The sequence below is a fragment of the Gigantopelta aegis genome, chromosome 3, assembly GCF_016097555.1.
Source record: "Gigantopelta aegis isolate Gae_Host chromosome 3, Gae_host_genome, whole genome shotgun sequence".
In the NCBI taxonomy this organism is placed as follows: Eukaryota; Metazoa; Mollusca; class Gastropoda; order Neomphalida; family Peltospiridae; genus Gigantopelta; species Gigantopelta aegis.
In genome coordinates, this window is record NC_054701.1 from 29,462,218 (window position 1) to 29,483,810 (window position 21,593).

Genomic DNA, 21,593 nt, shown 5'->3' on the forward strand with positions numbered 1-21,593 from the left:
AAAATCATGGACTTGATTCAAGGGCTAACAGAACAATTTAATACAGCGTCTTATATAAAGTGTATTTTAAAATCGTATTTGCTTACGTTTTGAATTAGATAACCTCATCAGTACCTCTGACATGGCAAGCTCTTATGAAAGTAAATATGTTTAGACAGACCTCGTAATTCACAAAATTACTTCAGTAAAAAAAAAAAAAATTAACTTGTTTTTTTTTTAAATTGCAGGGCTTGCGCCGTCAGTAGCCAAATTAGTCATTGGATAATTTTGACACAAAATGGCTAATAAAATTTGCAAGTGGCTAAAATTTTGGCTAAGGTTATATAATCTATCCGACACCTCAAACATAATAATACTACCAAATATTCAATTAGCGTAATAGCGATCTCGCGACTGGTAACGAAAAACGGTGTCATGCAGAACACAGCGTAGGCCTTATGATGTTTGCTTATTTTAATAATCACGGTTATTAATTTTAACGGCATGCATTCAGCATGTATGACAGCAATGTCTGGAAGATCTGTAGCTTGTTATTTTTACTTTGTAAAATAAAATCTTTGAACCAAAGTAATAAAAGCAGACCGACAATGTGTGTCAATTTGAATACACATGCCAGTTCATGGCCGAAAGACATGTAGGCCATCTCAAGGGCCGAGCTCAGCCAGATCGAGTGAAAACAAAACATTTGCTAGACTGGTTTGTGCGCTTCATGTTAAACCAAATGGACACGGCGAACACCAATCAAATAGTTCGCGAACGTTAGGAAGAACGTTTGTTGGCTGAACTGAGAATAGCTCTCGGTGGAATATATGTCACGCTTCATCAGAGTCAGCGGACACCCGCGTGTCAAGAGACATCGTTGCGGACATTAAACAATATGATTACGCAAAAGTAAATCTTGATGTAAATTTGTAGAAAAACAATAGTTATTCGCATCAATGAATACCTAACAGCAGTTTTTGTTTATTCTTTTGTCTTTGTTAATTTCGTACAAATGCAGATCGCGACTGCCGGAAATGAACATGCAGTATTTAAATTATACAAATTGCAGTTAAATGTACACTGAATAAAATTAGTTTACAATAATCATATTTGTTAGATAATTTTAGATATAAATTTGTAAGACTGTGAGGTGACATTTAATAAGTTAGCTGGATTTAAAAAAAAACGTAAATTTTAATTTTATTAAAGGGTTTGTTTAATAAATGGAGTATACTGTGAAGTTGGCATTCTTAGCCGAGGTATTTTGTAAGCAGAAATCACAACAAGCATTTAACACGACGCTGAAATCAACCGCAATAACATGGCACAATTTATGAAATTGTTTGGGAATTGATGGGTCACTTAAAAAGACAAAAAAGCAATTCAAACTAACATAAAGATTGCTATTTAAAGAAATAATGAGCTCTATAAAAAAAAGATTAAAAAAAAAGCTCTCAAATTTTTATTTGGGAAAAAAAGGAAGAAAGAAAAAAAAAACACCATCCATAAACATCCAACCCACCCCCATATTTCTGTATGTTTGTTAATTTAATGTCATAAGCCTTAGAAGTGGGAGTGGGTGTATGGGGTACTGGCTTCAAACTCTGAAGATATTGCATAACCCCATCCCAACCCCACCCCCGCTGAAAAATTGAAGTAATATATTAACTGCCCCTACCCCCATTTGGTTTTGTTATTCCTATTTATTCCAGTTTGTACACAATTAGCTGAAAGTGATACATTTTCATATTCATATATAAATACTGAATACAGTACTGTGTAAAACAAATTTGGCCAAAGCATTTTCAATATGGCTAATAAAAATTCCATTTGGCTAATATTTTAGCTACAGATATTTTTGATCCAGGGTGAGCCCTGAAATTGGCAAAAGTAGTTTGTTTCATCTAAACTAATTTTATCGCAGATTAAAAAAAAGACCTTATTATATGTGTTCACAATTATAGTTTATTGTGTCAATTTAAAATTAAAAATGTATTTTTCAAACATGCTTTAAGAACGTACAAACAAATGTTTTTTCAGTCGGTCCATGCACTCCAAAAACTTTTTTCAGTTTTTTTTTTTTAATGCTGACACTAATTATTATTGCTGAATACTGATGCTAACAATGAGGGCTATAATAACATTAATTCCAGAGATTTGTAACCTAATAACTGAACAGAAATATGTACCCACCTCCATTTATACTGACACTGGGTGCAGAGCCATCTTTTGAAACCTGACACGAGTTTGGATTCAGATTTGAAACAGACTGAAGAACAGGTGGTGACGTCACTCTTGGTTTATTGTTTGGCACATTTGAACGCATATGTCTCGGTCCAGTCTCTCTACGTGGCAGTATGTTTGAACCACCAGATCGACCATGTGGAGGAACGTATCTTCAAAGAAAAATTGCTATACATAATATGCCTGCCTAATGCTTGCATTTACAATGCAAATATATTATAACATTCCAAAATAATTAAATTTCCATTACATTAATTACAATTAAAACCATCCCATTGGTCCAGCTGTTGCAACACAAGCTTGTTAATTTCTCATAACGTACAATGAGGCATAAGTATGCCTAGACCTGCAAAACCACACTATTGTAGATAACAAGCATTATGAGAGTACTGTTAAAGCAATACATGTCCCATACATAACCAAATCTGTTTTTCATATCTCTTAAATTTAAGGGACATACTGTAAAATCATTTATTTTCGCGGGTACTTAATTTTCGCGTAATTCGCGCAAAAACATTTAGCGTGAAATTTACAACCCCGTGAAAAATTAATCTATTCAAATTTGATCACCAAATTGTTACTAGACGACCTGATTATAGAAATGTACAATTCCAAAACTTTCAAAAGAACACAGATATGGACCCAGATATATATGGTGTGTAACAAAATAAACAAAACAAAATCATTTTCAATTAATTTATTACAAAACAAACAATGCATGTAATACAGTGATTGAGGAACAACATACATGGGAAAAGGAATTAAACACTGCTTACTAGTAGGTATTTAAAGTTCTTACGTAAGAATGAAATTGGTGAAACTTGCCGATCTATTGTTAGTCACTTTATGTCAATCAACAAGAATGCCGGCTTTGCAAAAACCATTCATGATCAGATTCTTTTTCTTTGACACAATCTCACACACTTCAATTAGCCACTGTGCATGAATTCGTTTAACAATGCTGGTTTTTATGTCAACATTCACACTTTTAACACTGTCCTCATTTTCAGACTCTTCCTCGTTTTCATCCAATTTTTTTCCAACTTCACTTGCATACCACACATGAAAGCACCGTTTCAATTCATATTTGAAAATTCTGTCGACGGTTAAATCCAATGGCTGAAGCTGATCCGTACAACAAGCAGGAATGTACGCAATCGAAATGTTTTTTGTTTGTTAACAGTTCGCGTATTTTCTCCGTTCTGTGAGCTTTGTAAACGTCAAAAAGACACAAGGCTTTTTGATCACGTGGCAGGCCAAGTTCTTTTCAGGTCGAGGTCACATACGGGTCAACTACATTCTCAATAAACTGGAGCATGCTCGATTCGTTACTCCAATGTGTTTCTGTGTGAGTAACGTCCCAATCGTCAGGAAAGTTTATATTTGGATGGCACCGGTATGTTTTCCCCGCATAGATTACCTGTGGTGGTAACATCTCTCCACTCTTAGTGATTGCTAGCAAAGCCGTAATTTGACGTTTGTCGTCGATGCCCGATATCGTCACCTGTTTTGCACCTCGTTGTTCCATTGTCCAATTGCCCCTGGGAATGAGTGAAACTCCAGTCTGGTCCCAGTTGATTATCAACTTGTTAGGAATAGAATCTTTACTCACGGCATCAGACACACATTTAAGAAACACCTTCTTAATCTCCTCGAAATCACAAGGGAGTTTTTTCACGTCTTTTGTCCATTTATGTTTAACAAACCCCATCTGATGCAGCAACGATCTAGCCCAAGGAACAGTTAACTCTACGTCACCTCCGAATTCTTTTAACATGGATTTGTGTCTTTTCCGTAGAATTCCATCTGCTGCCGCCAAAACCATTCTAACATTTATTACTCCTCCTGCCAATCGTGTCTTTTTAATCCAGAGTTTTACTTCTTCTTCTTTATCTCCTAACTTTGGTCGTTGCCCTCGCTGTGCTTTAACCAGTTGACGTGGCGTAGCACCTGTGCGTGTCTGCTATTTTAAGAAAGCCTTTTTCATGCTTCTTACAGTCGACTCGGAGAGTTTTTTGTTCAGTTCAGCTGAAAACTTTCTTGCGGCCTTCATGACTCCTTTTTCAATAGCATAGACAGCTATTTTTGCCCGTACATTTTCATCATAATTTTGATATTCACCACGCTTTCTCTTTTTTGGATTTTCTTCTGACGTCAGCTTGTCGACTGACGTGTTTGCTGCGACTATCGTTTCTGCCTCGTTTTCAGTCTTGCTTTCACGTGGATTTGGCAAGCTGGGCGTTTTAGGTTGGGGTGAATTTTTTAACCACGAGAGTAAAGACATTTTGGATGGTAGTGATTTACAAACGATCTACGCTTCTATATATAACGACTAAATACAAGCAGCCATTTATTTAATCTTAAAGAGGCCCTTTACCTGTGAAACCCTAATCGTTTGATCTGGTAGAAAGCCTACACGATCAAACGATTGTTTTTGGATCATCTTAATTGTTCACTGTATAAACACTCATTTTGTTAATTTTTTTTTTTTTTTTTGTTTAATCAGGGATGCGCGAAATATTAATTCCGCGAACATGGCTAATTTCTTTTAGCGCGAAAATTACACCCCTCGAAAATAAATGATTTTACAGTACCTTTGCAGGGTTTCTGCCAGAGGGTAAAATGTGTATGGTGCCATACCAAAAAAATATTTCAGTTCAAGGCCCATAACTCTGTTAAAAATTGGTAAATCGCTATGAAAGTCAAACATGATCTGTAACAGTACATTATAAAGTTATACACAAAATTTTAATATCTCACAGCCTTTTTAAAAAAACAAGATGTCCGGAAAACAAATTTGCACATCTCCAAAGTTCAAGGGCCATAACTCAATCAAAAACGGGTAAATTGCCATGAAAGTCATGAAACAGTACATTATTATAAAGCTATACTCTGCTCAATATCTCAAGGCATTCTAAAAAAAAACCATCCAGAAAACTATATGTGGGACAGACAGATGGACAGACAGACAGAAGGACGGATATGAAAGCTATAGTCCCCTCCAGTTGGACCGGTTGGGGACTAAAAACATGAAATTAACAGCAATGAGATTTACTAAGCTTCATTAAGATGGATTTTTTTAAAAATATTGTCCAGCCTATAAAAATAAAAAAAAATTGTGCAAATATTAAAAACTATACTTTTTTTTGCTTTAATATATCCAACCAGGTAAACTGATCTCAGCACCGTACTTAAGATAGTGAGAAAAAAACCCGAAACATCACCTACAAAATATTGTATTGCCAGTTTATGGATATACAGTCAAACCCACTTCACAGCATAGCCATGGTCTACCCAATTATGCATTGAATTAGTCCCAGATTATAACAAGCAGTAAACTTTACAAAAGCCTGATGGATAATATATCTTAGTTCTGCACGAACAGCACCTTTGTGCTAACAAAAAATGCCAATATCTATATATATTTCATTTGTTCATAATGTATTAAAAAACAAAAACAATATTCAGTATGGATGTATAAATAAACTTATTTCGCTGTGTGCTAGAAATCTGTTAGTTTTAGTTACTAATAGTTGCAATACATTTTGATGCAGACCCTTTTCTTTACAAAAAGAAGAAGAAAAAACAGTTATTGTATTTGTATTCATTGCTTTAAAACAAAGTTATTAACTAGTGTTAATTATTGCTGAAGATAGCATGATCAGCAAAGAAAAAACATTCTCCTACAAACTTAAGAACAGTTTACACTTATTATGTAAATAGTTGGGCTAAAATGTAAGTATCAAAGGTAAATAAATTTAAATTTTGGATAAATAGTATATTATAATATGTATCCAGGTACAGGGTACCGATATTGTGATACAAAAATTCTCTTATAACCATTTCTATTGGGAACAAACATCACGATGAAAAAGAAAACATACCTATCCGTGGGACCATTTCCTGTTGCCCTATCTGGGACACGCTGAACAGCACTAAATTTTGATTCTTCATCACCGTCACCATTCTCCAAATCTTTCCTTGTTCTATGATCATCAGTTTTTTCTATTTCCTTGCACAACCTCTCAGCCTCTTGCTCTCTCTGCTTATACTCTTTGGTGTCCGATTTTTTAAGAGGAGTTCTGAACAAACAAATTTAAATCAGTGTAAATGCAGGGTTTAAGCCGTCGCTCGTCAAATTTCCAAAAGCAAATTAAAGTTAAATTTGACGAATATATTTCATTACAAATTCGCCAAAAGGCTAATTCGAAAATCATCTGTTGTTTATAGATTGATGTTTGTTGTTTGATTAAATAAAACAAAGTTGCCGACAGATTTTCTTAGCATTTCAGCCAAATTGCTAATATTTTTTGGGCTTCAACTAAGATCTAGATAAATGCAAAACATGTTAACTCTATATAATGAATGTGAACAAGTAACTAAACAAGCAAGTGACTGATCGAGGCATGAACAGATGGTTTATCAATACAGTTGTGTGCTATTTATACATGAACAAAACCACTGGCTACTGGTAGTTAAGCAATATTAAACAATACAGGCAATATTTGACACTTGCTAAATGAATTAATAACTAAAACTTCTTAAAATTGTGTAACGGTCTCTAAAGCTAGATTCATACTTCATTGCACTCTTAGTTGGCGAGTAGTTGACTCACCCAGTCCTGCTTCTGTTCAAACCTAATCCTTAGTGGTTTTAACAGTTCATTTTACTTTTTGGTGTGCGTTTGTTCAATGTCTTTTAGTTTACCAAATGAAAAAGTAAATTTCTGTTTCGCATGAGGTCGGCAATCAAAGTATGAATTGACCTTCAAACGATTGAGTTGCAATACTGACAAAATATACCTAAGTATATTACTCACAGTATAAAACCTAACAAGACATATTCTTTAGGAAAATATCTTAAATATACACAACGTAACAGCTATAATGATGTATTCAAGGTTTTTTTAATACTATTTTTCACACACATACAGCTGACAAAAAAAACCCCATTAACTTACGTATATTGCTGCAGACTTTCATCATAAGTTGATTTCACACGGAACTGTTCAGCATTTGTTTTGAACATGTCTTGCACATCCCAGCCATTCTGAAAAGAAAAAAAATATATGTAAATAAAACTACATTACAAAATACATTTTAAACTATACTGCTCTATTTACAAGACTGAACAGGATGCAAAGGAGGCAAAAGAGGTTATTTGTGCAACAATAACTAGTTATACGACATTACTGATGGTAACAAATAGTGTTTAATTTAAGTTTTGTAAACAGAGATGACCTATACAATATCATTGATAGTAACAAATAGTTTAATTTAAGTTTTATAAACAGAGATGACCTATACAATATCATTGATAGTAACAAATAGTGTTTAATTTAAGTTTTATAAACAGAGATGACCTATACAATATCATTGATAGTAACAAATAGTGTTTAATTTAAGTTTTATAAACAGAGATGATCTATACAATATCATTGATAGTAACAAATAGTGTTTAATTTAAGTTTTGTAAACAGAGATGACCTAGTGAACTCAGGACTAGCTCTGGCACTCACCAAATTCACCAGTTGCGAATTTAAAAAAAGAGAGGCTAATTTTATTTTAATTTGGTGAAATAGTTTCATGTAATAATAGACATTTTGTTATAAAATAACAGGGTTTCTGTAATTTTTGGCAAACTTTTATGCTGACCCAGAGCTAGCCCTGTAACTGGTTTGTTAGAAATGTGATTGACTGTAGCCAATAATGTGTATACAAGCAATATGATGACTTACAGAGTCATGATCTAAGGCCAGCTCGGTTCCACCTTCCGATTCCCAAGGCTGTAACTCACGCACCTCACTATCATAGCCTTGGCCATTGTGTCGACTTATTGCTGTGTCTGTAAAAGAATCTGTAAAGAGAGCAACATTTATGTAATTATTTTAATTCGTCCTTGTTATGAATAATAAAAACGAAGTCATATGTATGTAAGCCACACAATTATAATTATTTTTTGTAATCTCAGTGAATAAGAAGAAAAGATTGTGTTTTACGACATTATAGCATATTGTTCTAATGCATTACATAACTGTAACTAAGTCAAGCATGTGTAATCAATTATTCAACTTTCAATTATGAATGCATGTTTAATGACAACCTAGCCAGGCTTTCTGATAGAAAATTATTTTAGAGTACATAATAAAAACAAAATAATCAGAAGTGATTATAGGTGGTTATGGGTTTGAAATATTTTGAAACTGGACATTGCATTTCATGTGATTTCACAAATTTTAAACAACAGTTCTCTTACTACCATTTACCTGAAAATTAAAAAATATATATCCATTAATTTTCTAAATTTTAGGGTCCATAATTTCAACTATCTGCTAGCACATACCCTGCTACCAAGAAAACATATTCTGACTGTCAAACAACTTTAATGAATAAGGAAGAAACCATTGTTTACCGACATCTTAGTACAAAGTTTCAGGTGTCAAAACGAGGAAGACATTACCGTAAATCTTCAAGGAGAGAAAAAAAGGAATATTTAACATATTTACTCGAGACCTATTTAGATGAAATCATACAGGCCGATACTATCAAATAGTAGCAAGGGATTTTAAACACTTTTCCAGAGACAAAACGGCCTCCGATACACTGGTCATGGGGAACTATCGTCCGTCCCCATCCTGCTATTAAAAGTACAAGTTTTGGAAATAACAAAAAAGTACTATTTTTGTCTGCAATTTAGTAAACAATCGGCTCAGAAATAAAGTGTGTGTAGTAAATTACACAGTATAGAAAAAACACCAAGACGTTCCCTGTGGGACGGACTATTGTCGGAATGCTAAACAGCCAAAGTGTTCACCGAGAAGCCTCGGTCCTATTACCCATCTCACCTCTGTATTCTATCGAGGCTCTAGATCGTGCTGCTGTTTAAAGGTGAACTTTACAATAAAGTAAAGTTAAAAGCAGACAAAAAACTTTTTTTTTGCCAAGTTGTAGTCAAATATCAGGAGATGACATTATGTTCGTTTTCATTTTCAATAAGGCGTAGTAAAAAAAGTGGTTTGGTTCCGGTTACCCGACCGTCCCTAGATTTTTGGTGCCGACCCTAAACTTTTTTTAACCTCCCCCCCCCCCCCCCCCCCCCCTTTTTTGTCACCTGTTTTATTTAATAATCCATTAATATCAATCCTAATTTTTGTCGACTCTAAATACAACAACTGCAAAGAGATGTCACGAGATCTGTCAGTCCAAGATCTCGTTACCAGAAGACCCGGAACACTTCGCGCAATTTTAGTTCCGAAGAGTTCCAAATGAAAAGCTTCCGAGAGCCATTCGGAACTCCTCGTACATTTCAACGAAATATAAGCGTAGCAGAATGTGACGAGGTGTTCCGATTGGATTCACAAGTTCCGAGTAGTTCCTAATGAGTACGAGAATACGTCCGAGAGCATGTGGTGTCAGTGGCATCTTCCATTTACAGAGTAGAATGTCAAAAATTTGCTCATTCAAATTAAATATTATTTAAATCAATTTCAAATGAAACGACATTCAAGGAATTATTTTCTACCATTCACCCTCCCGGTGTCAGATTTAATTTTCAAGCCAGCTGTAAAGCTGAACTAAAGGATGACGATATTGCGGTGGACGATTTAAACGTCACTGTTGGCCAGCTGGCCGAGCGTTTTTTTATTAAATATATCAAATTTTGAACAGATGATGAACTTGACATAACTCCAGTCACCCATGTCAAAAAATAAAAATGCGTTTGATATTCTTATGGAAAGCCGAAGTCAAAGAGGCTACGTTAAAGAAAAATCTTTTTAAAAAATCTTTAAAAAACAAAGTTTTCCCTACCTACCTACCCTATTTGTTTTTGGCATGTAACAGGAACCAAGCAATTTTTTTTACTTGGCCTAAAGACCAGTGTTCTCCAACCCCAGTAAGCGGCTTGTACACTCGCCAAGTTGAGAATTTGCGCCGCCAAGCTGAAGATTTTCACAGACGGGTCCGCCAAGCTGATAAAAAAATGCTGCCAAGTCGAAAATCAGTCCGCTATGACGAAAAAAACTTCCGTCAGTTCTATTCACCCATCGCTATATTTAGCCCAGACTTGGACTTGGAGTATATAATAATAATATTCTAATTCAACACATTTGTAAGAATGAATCTGATTGGATCCCTGCTAAAAATTTCAGGTGGTAAAATCACCGATATACCGGTCGCAAAATGTCCACGTGTCGAACAAAATTAAAATCGGGCCTCACAATATCCAGCAGTGATAAAGCGGGAGTCGTTAAAGCCGCACACCTTAGTTCCATCCAGCGAAAATAAATTATAATTTGGTTAATCTACACTTAGATCACGTGTTTATCAAATGGAGTAAAAAAGCAGGTTTTATATCAATAAATACCATGGGAATCCCCATGTCCCAATTGCTTGAAATAATTTTGAAAGTTAGTATTCTGTCACCGGTAGATGTCGCTCGAAGCACAACAATGCCTACGTCACGACAAATTTCACAGACTTGGGGTGCGTTCTTTTCACCTCTCCTGGACATGTTCCAACTGTTCTGTCCTGGTTGTATCCCCTCTCCAGATATCGTAAGACTTTGCAAAAGTATTGGTTTTAAGGGTTTGTAACGTTTTATATTGAGACACTTACTTGTCTGAACTTTATTGTTACTGAAAACGTTCACGAACTGTGAAGAAAAATCTCACAAATGAACAACAACAAATCGGATTTTGATTGCGCGAACCGTGCACAAGAAAACAAACCGAACCAAAATGATAACGGTCACGTGGTATACCAACGTCTGTGACATTGAAATGGAAATATCCCATCTAAAAATAGATTAGACCTTGTCGGCTCAACGTTTTTTTCTCGAACGTGCGTGCGTTTTTAAGAAATACGAAAAATGATTTTGTGGTATTACAAAAACCAGGATTACCAGGATTACCAAAAAAACACTTCAGGTGAATGGAAATGTATATTCTAAATAATAAACGGTAAGTAAAGTGCAATTTTATTTGTGAAAAAATGGGTTTAATAGCGAAAAACAACACCGTAATGGTTAACAACTAGCCGTAACTAGGGTGTGTCCCTTTAATACAAGTGGCACAATCTCAGCGGTGCAATGTAGATTGCCTCTCAACAGCTTGGCTACTCTAACCCAATCAGCAAGCGGTAATTTTTGACAGACAGCCGCCCGTCACTTCATCATTGGCAATTTGCATATTATGATTTTTAGTAAATCTTAGTCCTTGCGAGTAATTGACAAGGGTCCGGGCAAATTTCATGCAGGGGAATTGTCTATTGCTGGCTGTTGGCATGCTGAAAACCATAAATCGAGAATAATATTTTATGCAATGAAAGACGGCAAAATACTATCCCCAGATGCCAGGAAATCACATCTATATTAGCTTTTATTTTCAAAAATTTCCGGGTGAGATTAGCTCACTAGCCGCACACATTTAGGCCTATGATCATCTAAGCCCTACTACTTCAGCGTGACCGGTGCCGGTGCGGCAGATCATGAGATAGATTATGGTTAACTTTATTTAAATCAACTATTAAATGCCAGAAAAAAAGCACCTTTTGTGACTTAAGATTTAAAAAAAATTCCGGTGCGAGAGGGGGCAAACCCCTCACGAGCTCACCCCCCCCCCCCCCCCCGTGGACTTCGGCCACATGTCTGCCAACCTGGTCGCATAAAAGTTGGAGAACACTGAAAGACTATTTCAATTTTATACAAATTATTGAAAATGCTGCATTAAAATTTACTTTTTTGGCTAAAAGGAAAAAGGACTAAGAGTTCACTCCACTGAATAGAGATGTAATTCATATGCTGTTCTCTTGAATGGAGACAATTTATATGATTTTCTGTATAGTGTGCATACTGAAAACATTAAAATGATGTCACAAAAAAGACATCCTTGTTTTCAGCCAATACGGTACTTAGAATTTATTTCTTAGGTATTCTGTACTACGCTTTACAGTGCTTACGTAAAAGCAAATTAGGAATAACACTTTTTACTTGTTATTGGCAATACAAATAATACAGTGAAATAGATTTAAATCATAGAGATCATAGTTCATAATTTTATTCTAAAGTTAACCGTTAGAACAAGAATTATATGTAAGCATCAAAAGTAAGGGAATACTGAATGACACTTCAGGGTATATTTTAAACTACAGCTATTTGGTGTTTAACAAATAACTTTTTCGACACTTTCAGGGTGACCAACTTTCCAGAATTTTCCGAAAAATCCGTCATTTTTACCAAATGGGAAGCAACCATTTCTGAATATATTTAAAAAAAATTATATTTTTAAATCCCGAGTTTATTAAACCGAGTTTATCATTCTGCATTCTCCATTTCAACCTGAACTAGGTATTATCTACAGTTTTGTGCCAAGACGCTTGTGTATTGGCTGTATTTGTCAATAAAAATGTTTTTGACAATCAAGTAAACAGAAGCCATGTATGAAATTTGTCTTACTTGTTATGTATTTTACGTATTCATTTTAAAGATATTTCAAATATCATATTGTAATTACTACGGTTCTATGGTGATGCATGCAACTTTGCCACAGTGGGTAAAAACCTGAATATATAATAGAACACTTGCGATCGTACGAAAACAAAACAAACGGATCCACAATTCTTTTCTTTTCGTATGCTTTCACATGCAACATTTCACTAAATATTATACATACAGTTTTATTCAAGTAAGTTAAACTATAAACAATGTAAATTTTTACAAACCATTATTAGATTTTGATGCGATATTTTTCTTTACACTGGCACCCCAAAAGTGCTACTCTAATAGTAATGTAAGCGTAATGCAGAATGATAGCCAGTCTTAATGTGGGTACCAGACGATTCATCCCCGATTCAATTAACTACAAATTAGTTCGACCCCACTGATGAAATAGTGCAAATGTGGCAATGTACCTACATAAAAATAACATTGGTCCCAAGTTTGTCACTTTATTACTAATCTGTAGGTGAGAGTGAAACCGTACTACACTATTTGCTAATAAAGTGGGGCTTTTATGGGGGGTTTTGTTGATGATTTTTTTTTTTTGGTCTGTGTGTGCGATAATGCTGTTAATTGCTGTACTAGGTACAGTAACTTTATTTACACTGATGAATATATTTAGCATGTTTTACTAGACAAACCATAAAGTAGGCCTATGCCTAAAAAGGAAGTAGAAAAATTCTGCCACTTATGTGGATTGATTTATACTTTTATTATTGAATACATAACATTCCAATAAATAATACTTTTTTTTTTATTGTTATGCATCTCTTTGGTTGTTGTTATTTTTAAAATATGTCAAACACAGCGATGTTTAAATTAAAAAAAAAAAAATTGAAAATAGTTTTCGTGTGCTTTTAAACTATTGTTTTGAAAGGGGCATTCGCACGCTTAAAAATGAAAATTCCTGAAAAATATTTCCATTAGGTTGGTCACCTTGCACTTTGTCAAGGGGAAACCTGCTACTCCTACCATTAAAACAGCAAGGGATCCTTTATCCTGAAACCACCGTTTCTGTTGACAGAATATGATGAGGGTAAAGCTGCTACTAGGAGATACTTATGGCTTTGTTTTAACCACGGACGAAGGTTGGAACTTGGTTTAAAAACAAGGGGTGCAGTTTATACACCAGTCCGTGTAATAGGCCGGAAAATACGGGATCTAGAAAAAAAAGCCTAAAACTAAATTTCTTATGAGCCCCATTTGAGACAAGAGTCCACAAAGGGAAATCGATCCTGCAACCCATCCCACCTAAAGCAAGCACTCTACCACTGAGCTACATCCCACTGCTCTCAGCAGTGATGTTCACTTACCTCTCACTGCATACTCTAGATCTACATTGACCGCCGTCACAGTCACCACATCATTTCTATCGAATACTATTTTGTCTATAATTCTGTCCTTCGAAGGTATATTGTTCATGGACTTTCGTCCACCACTAGAAACACTGTCTAGCTTGTGTGCCATTTCTAAAACAACATCCATCTGAAATGAATTTTTTTTTTAAAATTTAAAATAAAATAAAAACCAAATACATAAAATCTTTTTAAAATGCATCAATGTAACAAGTACTGAGATGAATATTGATGCAACTATAAATGTAGTTCAATGATGAGGGATCTCATGGACCCGGAGTATTCCAGGTCCCTGATGCAGTGATGGTGGATGGGACGTGCCATAATAAATATTAATATATATATACATACTGACACACAGTGAAAATGCAAAAACAACTTTTCATTGCAAATAACGACAAACTATTAATGAATTGATGGATAATGTAATATGACATTAATGACTGGTATTCATGAGATACATTCACATGGAAACATGGCCAGTTATCATCAGTAATTGAGTTGCATTCATAATCGAAAAGTTCAACCCCCTCCCCATATCAAGGTCAGTATCTGGTGCGTCCACCATTGGCCCGGTCGCATGTGTGAAGACGACGGAGAAAGGATTGGCACAAACATCTCAAATAAGCCACAGGAATGTTCCCACAGGAATGTTCATCCACTCCTGCAACGCCTGTGCAAGCTCAGCGACATTACGCGGTGGTGGCTGGTGGTGATGTACACGATGTCCTAACTCATCCCACATGTGTTCAATTGGGTTCAAATCCGGTGAAATGGCTGGCCAGTTCATAACGGTGATACTGGCTTGTTGCAGGAATGCCTGGGTAATTCTTGCAGTATGTGGACGGGCACTGTCTTGTTAAAACAGAAGGGGACTTCCTAGTCTTCGGTGACGGCGCAAAAGTGGCTGGAGAACTGGTCTTAGAATAAAGTCAACATAACGCTGGGCTGTAAGGGCATTGTGGACAATGATGAGATCACTCCTGAAATCACAGTTGATTGCCCCCCATACCATCAGACAACCACCGCCAAACCGATCACGTTCCCTCACACATCCATCAGCGTACCGTTCATGAAGTCTCCTGTACACACATGCTCTTCCATCGGCAAAGGAGACAGAGAAACGGGACTCATCTGAGAAAACAATGATTACCATTCTGGAGAGCAAACTGTAGTCTCGCAGCACGATGTCGTGGTGCCATGATGTTACCGCTGTACGGGCGTCTGCATCCAAGTCCAGCCGTTCTGAGTCGACGGATGACCGTCATCGGATAGATGGGCCTTCCATGGCGTCCTATTATGTTGCTTGCTGTCATCGTCAGAGTTCTGAACCGGTCACAGAGGTGGTGTCGTCGAATCTGCCGATCTTGGCGTGGGATCTAACAGGACGTTGACCGGGTCGAGGTCGATCACTGATATTCCCGGTCTGTTGATGACGTTCAACAAGTCGTCCAATAGTTGATGGATGGACTCTGAAGGACCTAGCAACTTGGCTTTGCCAAGTCACCCCTTGAACCATGCCTTTTGTTCTTCTCCGAGTTGTGGCATTCTTAATGTGACAAGGAATATGACACCGTTACGTGACTTTTATGTGTTCACATACTGGCATTTCACGTGCATTGCATGCAGCATGATTGAGCATGTAGTGAACGCATTTCACACCATTTTGTGTTTCTGCTGTTGTATGTTTAACGAGAACAAAACCAGGATTAAAACCCAGACAAAAGTACCAATCACTGGCTTCCTCTCATAAATTGTTATTTTAAGTCCAATAAATATATTTTTCATTAATCACAACAAAATATTGAAAAATATCTGTTTTGCGTTTTCATTGTGTGTCAGTATATATTAATTTCTAAATTGACTGTAAATTAATTTGGCGACATTCCTAATAATCATTTTATTCATGTGCTAAATTATTAACGAAATGGACATCATCAGTGATATAAATGTAATATTATAGTTTGTGAATCAAGAAATAAAATCCCTGTACTAAACATGTCTAAATCCAAACTGATGTTTTCACAGATGGTTTTACTCATTATCATGTAAAACAAACAGCCAATGAGAAGTTCCCTTAAAGTTGATTAACATAATTAATGACAGACTGCTGAAGTCTGCTTTGTGATTCTGTTCAATTAGTATAAACAAAATACTATGGAAATGAACAGAATAATGGATACAGCATAGACCAATTACTGTTATGACATATATTTCTGATTCAATGATGGTTAACTGATTTTCAACTTTATGCTGAAAATTAATTTTTTTTAAAAACCCCACAAAAACGAACAAATAACAAAAATACCGGACTGTTTGGGTTTTTTTTTCTTTTGTCATAATGTTTTGTTATGTAAACTAGTTTTGTGAAAAGATACAGATATTTACAATTTTTACTCTGATAACATTTGTTAAAATTTTACTTGGATTGGTAGTGGCGATATGTTTTCATGATGACCATATTATTGATAACGTAAAAAAAAAGAAGCAACCTTGTAAGTCCACTTACATCTGGAGATATGGTTTTAAAGATACCCTCATAGACACTGCCATTCTTGACTTGAACATGCACGACACAACCCTGAAATTACAAATAAAACTGGATTAATTACCAATGAAAACTGAACATTCTATGTTTATAATTAAATAATCTCTCACTCTCAGTGATAAACAAGATAAAAGCAAATCTAGAGTTCAAAGTTATTGCTGTTAGTATAACAACTTATTATGCACACTTTCAAAAATTAATAACCCATCATTTTTGTTATGCTAATGTGCCATTTTATGGGTTGACATGAAGCTAAATTTTCTAAATTTTAAGAAAATAAAAAAAATAAAAAAATTTTGCTTTCTACAAATGTCTTCTTTTCTCAATTGAATTATTGAGTAAAGTTCAAGCATACTTTTTAAATACCATGATAAAAGATTTAATTAAAGTTCTGTACTAACACCCCAAAAATCATGAACTGCTTGACAAACAATACTGCAAGAACCTATTGCACAGAAACAATAATTTCAATATAACCAAAGTTAATAAGTGTCAAAATACTTACCACTAGCGAGAAAATAACATGAGTAAATCTAGAATTGGAATAAACCCCAGTCTGAAAAAGAACATAACTATGGATTAGAATTAAAGTTAAGCTAAAATACTTTAGGAAGTTCAATAATTACATTTTATAAAAAGCATAAAAATGAAATCACCAGCTTTTATTTAATATCAGACCTCCACTTTAAGAGCTATCAATATCATTCTCGCTCCCCATCCTGATACTAGTTCAGATAGCTATTTTTAGTTATCCTTAGTATTTATATCTATAGTCCTTCTCACAGGGAACTCCCTTTTTCATACCTCAGAATTAAACAAATTATTTATTTCAGAATCAATTGTTTTCTAAATTGCACACAAAAATAGGTGACTTTTTTTTTGCTGAAGTCTGCTTTGTGATTCTGTTCAATCTGTACTAACAAAATACTTAGCGAAATGAACAGAATAATGGATACCGCATAGACCAATTACAGTTATGACATATATTTGGGATTCTATCTTATTCATAGGTAAAGTTAAAAACAATTGTTTTTAAAACAACACAACTACTATTGGATGTCATACATTTGGTAATTTTGACTCATACTAGTCAGTCTTGAGAAGAAACCTGCTACATTAGCAGCCAAAGAACATAAAACAGGTCCAAGAAATTTGGCAGATTTGCATGCTAAACTACAGAAGTAATGGATTGTAACATAAATATCACAAATAACTTTTGGTGTTTCATACAAAGCATTTTATAACTTAGGGGTTGACTTATAAGAGGGTAAAAAAATTTCACCCAAAAAGATTACCGTTTTGGGGATTATTTTACAAGTTTTATTGTTGAATTATGCCCTGTATTTATACTCAAATATATTAATTTGACAATTTTTTTTTTTTATAACGTATTTTTTTGGCATAAGACCAGTTTTGGTTATGCGAAAAGGCATGCGATCTCACTCGCATGTCAAGACAGCAGTCCACATAGTTAAAACAGCAGCCATCACTAATAGCAAAAATGTAAACAATACCTGTTGCCTGAGTTTATTTTGAAATCTGGTCACTGGCATTTATCGTTGTTCAAACAATCTTTTGTCGATAATTAGCTTCATGAATATTAATGAGCTTTCCCTTAAAATAGCTTACACTGGTCTCCGTATTTCACTAGAGCAACAGGGACATGTCATTTGGTACAAAAACTAGTGTACTTTCCAGAGTTATCCTCCTTACATATATTCATATGCCGCCAAAACGTGATTAACTGATGATACTTTCAGTTTTATCGTAGTGATCAGTTGTCAGTGTTGATAAATAAAGTTGTTGTCTGTGCACATAACCATGCTGTACAGTGCCATACAGTTAGTCAATACAGCTTTCACTATCTACTAAGGGAATATTTCGTTTTGATGCTATGTACTTTGATTGGAATAATGCGATGTACAAAACGTGAAAACCAAAGTTTGTAAAATATTTTTTGTTGTTCAAATATCGTACATGATTGTTCTCGTGCTGAAAATAAGAAATACTTCAATATTTATAAGTTGTTTTTCATGGGTCAACTTATAAACGGGTCAATAATAATAAAAAAATTCAGAGCTTGAAATTAGGGACTCTACTTATAGCTAAGATCGACTTACAAATGAAGATATATGGTAGAACCATTAAGTTGAATTTCATAAGCATTACCCTTGTTGCTTATCAGTCTGGTTAGCAAATATCCTAGGATAAACAAACATTTGAACAAACATTTGAGTGTAATGCCAGGTCACACCATTGCTTCTGCTTTGAATATTCTCTACTTATACCATGTATAATGTATTAAAAACCGAAGGGCCAAAAATGTTACTTTCATACCTGAAGTTTTTCTTGAGTATTGGTACTTCTTTTAACAACATTTCTGCAAAATAAAAGAGAACACAGCTAACTATCTAAAATATAATACACGTGGCCTTTTTAACGGTTTCTGATATTTCTGGGTCTTCTTTTACGAATCAATTTTAGTGCCAAGATCACTTTGTAACACGGTTCTAGTCACTTCTCTTTTGATCTGTATTGCCAACTGCTATCTTGGTATTTAACCAATGCTTCACCTTGCAAGGATCTTAAAAGGTTACTTTAACTAATTAATAAAATTATTAACTATGAGCTAATCATGCAGTTTAAATTTATTTCACTTCTATCAACGAATAAAAAGTGTTAATCCTTATTTTTATTTTATCTAAGCAGCCACGGTTCAAATTTTACCATGGCACCAATGGCAAATACCATGGTTGGCACTTAACGTTCACAAACTATTCGATTGGTTTCCGCTGTGGTCATTTGGTTTAACGTGAAGCAGATAAACCAGTCTAGCAGACATTTTGTTTTTCTCAGTCTGGCTGAACTGGGACAAGGATAGCCTACTTGTCTTTCGGCCCTGAACTAGCATGTGTTTGAAACTGACACACATTATCAGTCCGGGGTGGGTTTTTTTTAAATTACTTTGGTTCAAAGACATTACAAATTAAAATTAATAACCGTGATTATTAAAATAAGCAAACATTATTAGCAGTAGGCCTATTCTGGATGACAAAGTTTCTCATTACCGGGTGCTATTTATTACGCTAATTGAATACTTGGTATTATGATTATTATGTTTCAGGTGTCGGATAGATTAGGTTACTGTTTGTTCACATCAGAAGACAGAAATGGCTTAGCCAAAATTTTATTAGCGATTTTTTGTAAAAATTAGCCAATGGCTAATTTGGCTATAGACAGCACGAGCCGTGTGTGCCCGGAAATCTGAACATTGTCGATGGCAAGACAAATGCTGTGGTGCCCTACCCAGATAACCTCTGTTGTTTTACTTTACTAAAAATGCAGATGCAGTTACCAGAAGTGAAGAAAATGTTCAATGTTTAATATATATGGGAGTCATAAAACAAAGAAAAAATTGTTGTATGTATAGAAAATATCGCCAAATTAACTGAAAGCACCTATTCTGTTCTGTACAGTGTGTTATCATTCAGAATGAAAGGTCCAATCAGTAAAATTTATGAAAAGCGATTACAAAACAACAAAATAAACTTCGCCATCGATTTCACTGAAGGTCCTGCCAGTTCTATGTCACTCACAATGCTAATGAATATGAATGACCAAGCGAAAGACCCGTATGTCAGGCAAGGTTGTTTCCCTTAGAACTGTATCATGTGGGCAACGAAATAAGTACTTTGCCAGACAGTATTATTTTGGAAAATAATATGGCTCTGTTAGTTAGAACGATATCCCATCCTGTGACATTTGATAATTGCCCCCCACCTCCAAAATCAAACTGACTGGTAGCCAAATAAACGTACATCTATGTTTATTAAATTTGTGTCGGTATCTATGCTTATTCAGCACCCTACATTTAATTACATCTGAAAAAATTTAACGCATTATGCTAATTCGGCACCCAACGTTTATTACAATTCTTAATTTATCAAATGCTTACATATAGCCTCTATTAGAAATTAGCGAGAAAAATTAGGCAGAGTTACGTCCCCTAACCGCTTTCCAGTTCCGCTAATGGCAGGCATGGCCGATGACCACAGTTGTTTGTAAATCTTCATCTGAGATTTATGCATGCCAGCCCCTGGCATCATAAATGTCCCCATCTATGCTTTAAAAATAAGAATGATATGTAAAAATTAAGTTGTTGAAATTGCTTTTTGTTATAAATGACCATGTGTTAAATATAGGAGATGAATCTAGCGAGCTGTCATCCACCCTGATTATTTTTGTTTTCTTGCATGGAACTTATTTAAAGACAAAAACATTAAGGAAACTTGTTAACCTTCTGACTACTGCAGGCGAGATATCTCACCCAATGTCACGCCAGTCACTGTCACTGTATTCCCCAATTCATATTTCCTGCCGTTTTGCACACGACACCCACCGGAAAGACTTGTATAACAGGAAACAGAACTCAATCCAGCTTCCTGTATCTTTAGATGTTTTTTCTTTGGAAAATACAACTGCAACTTTTTTAATTATTTGCCTAATTTTAGTCAACATTAACTGATCTAAAATATCATAATTATAAAACCCACGAAAATAATACTTACCGATTCAAATATGAACTTTATTTTATGTATTTATAAATTATTTAAGTGAATATATGTGAGTAAAAATTATAAAGTTGTACCCACTCAACATGGCTTTTGTCATACATTAATCCAGTAGTCTAAAGGTTATCTACATCATGCGGAAAACAAACGAAGTCAAAACCCAAACCGTGATTGACAAATCAATACATGTTGAAACTAGTACGTTATTCTATTCACATTTCTTTCATATAAATTTACAAAATCCATCTGACATCCTGCAATTATTTAAAAGAAGAATCTATTCAAAACACAACAGCAACATACTCGTAAACAAATCAATTTTCGGAACTATTGACCTTTGACCAGCCGTTCCCTGGGAATTAGGCTAAACTGAAACCACTATCAAATCGGATCAATGTT

General features: G+C 35.0%; 1 protein-coding gene across 2 annotated transcripts in view; it reads right to left on the minus strand.

The window, feature by feature from the left end:
• Window positions 1–21,593, minus strand: part of LOC121367846 (ataxin-2-like protein) — a 42,924-nt gene that overhangs the window by 18,930 nt on the left and 2,401 nt on the right. For both annotated transcript variants that reach the window (XM_041492266.1, XM_041492265.1), the window contains exons 2-9: window positions 18,961–19,003; window positions 17,129–17,179; window positions 16,585–16,656; window positions 14,034–14,205; window positions 7,964–8,082; window positions 7,187–7,275; window positions 6,111–6,308; window positions 2,176–2,378 (exon numbers count right to left, since the gene is read on the minus strand). In XM_041492266.1, coding sequence (XP_041348200.1) covers window positions 2,176–2,378; window positions 6,111–6,308; window positions 7,187–7,275; window positions 7,964–8,082; window positions 14,034–14,205; window positions 16,585–16,656; window positions 17,129–17,179; window positions 18,961–19,003 — 947 coding nt within the window. The remainder of the gene's footprint in view (window positions 1–2,175; window positions 2,379–6,110; window positions 6,309–7,186; window positions 7,276–7,963; window positions 8,083–14,033; window positions 14,206–16,584; window positions 16,657–17,128; window positions 17,180–18,960; window positions 19,004–21,593) is intronic.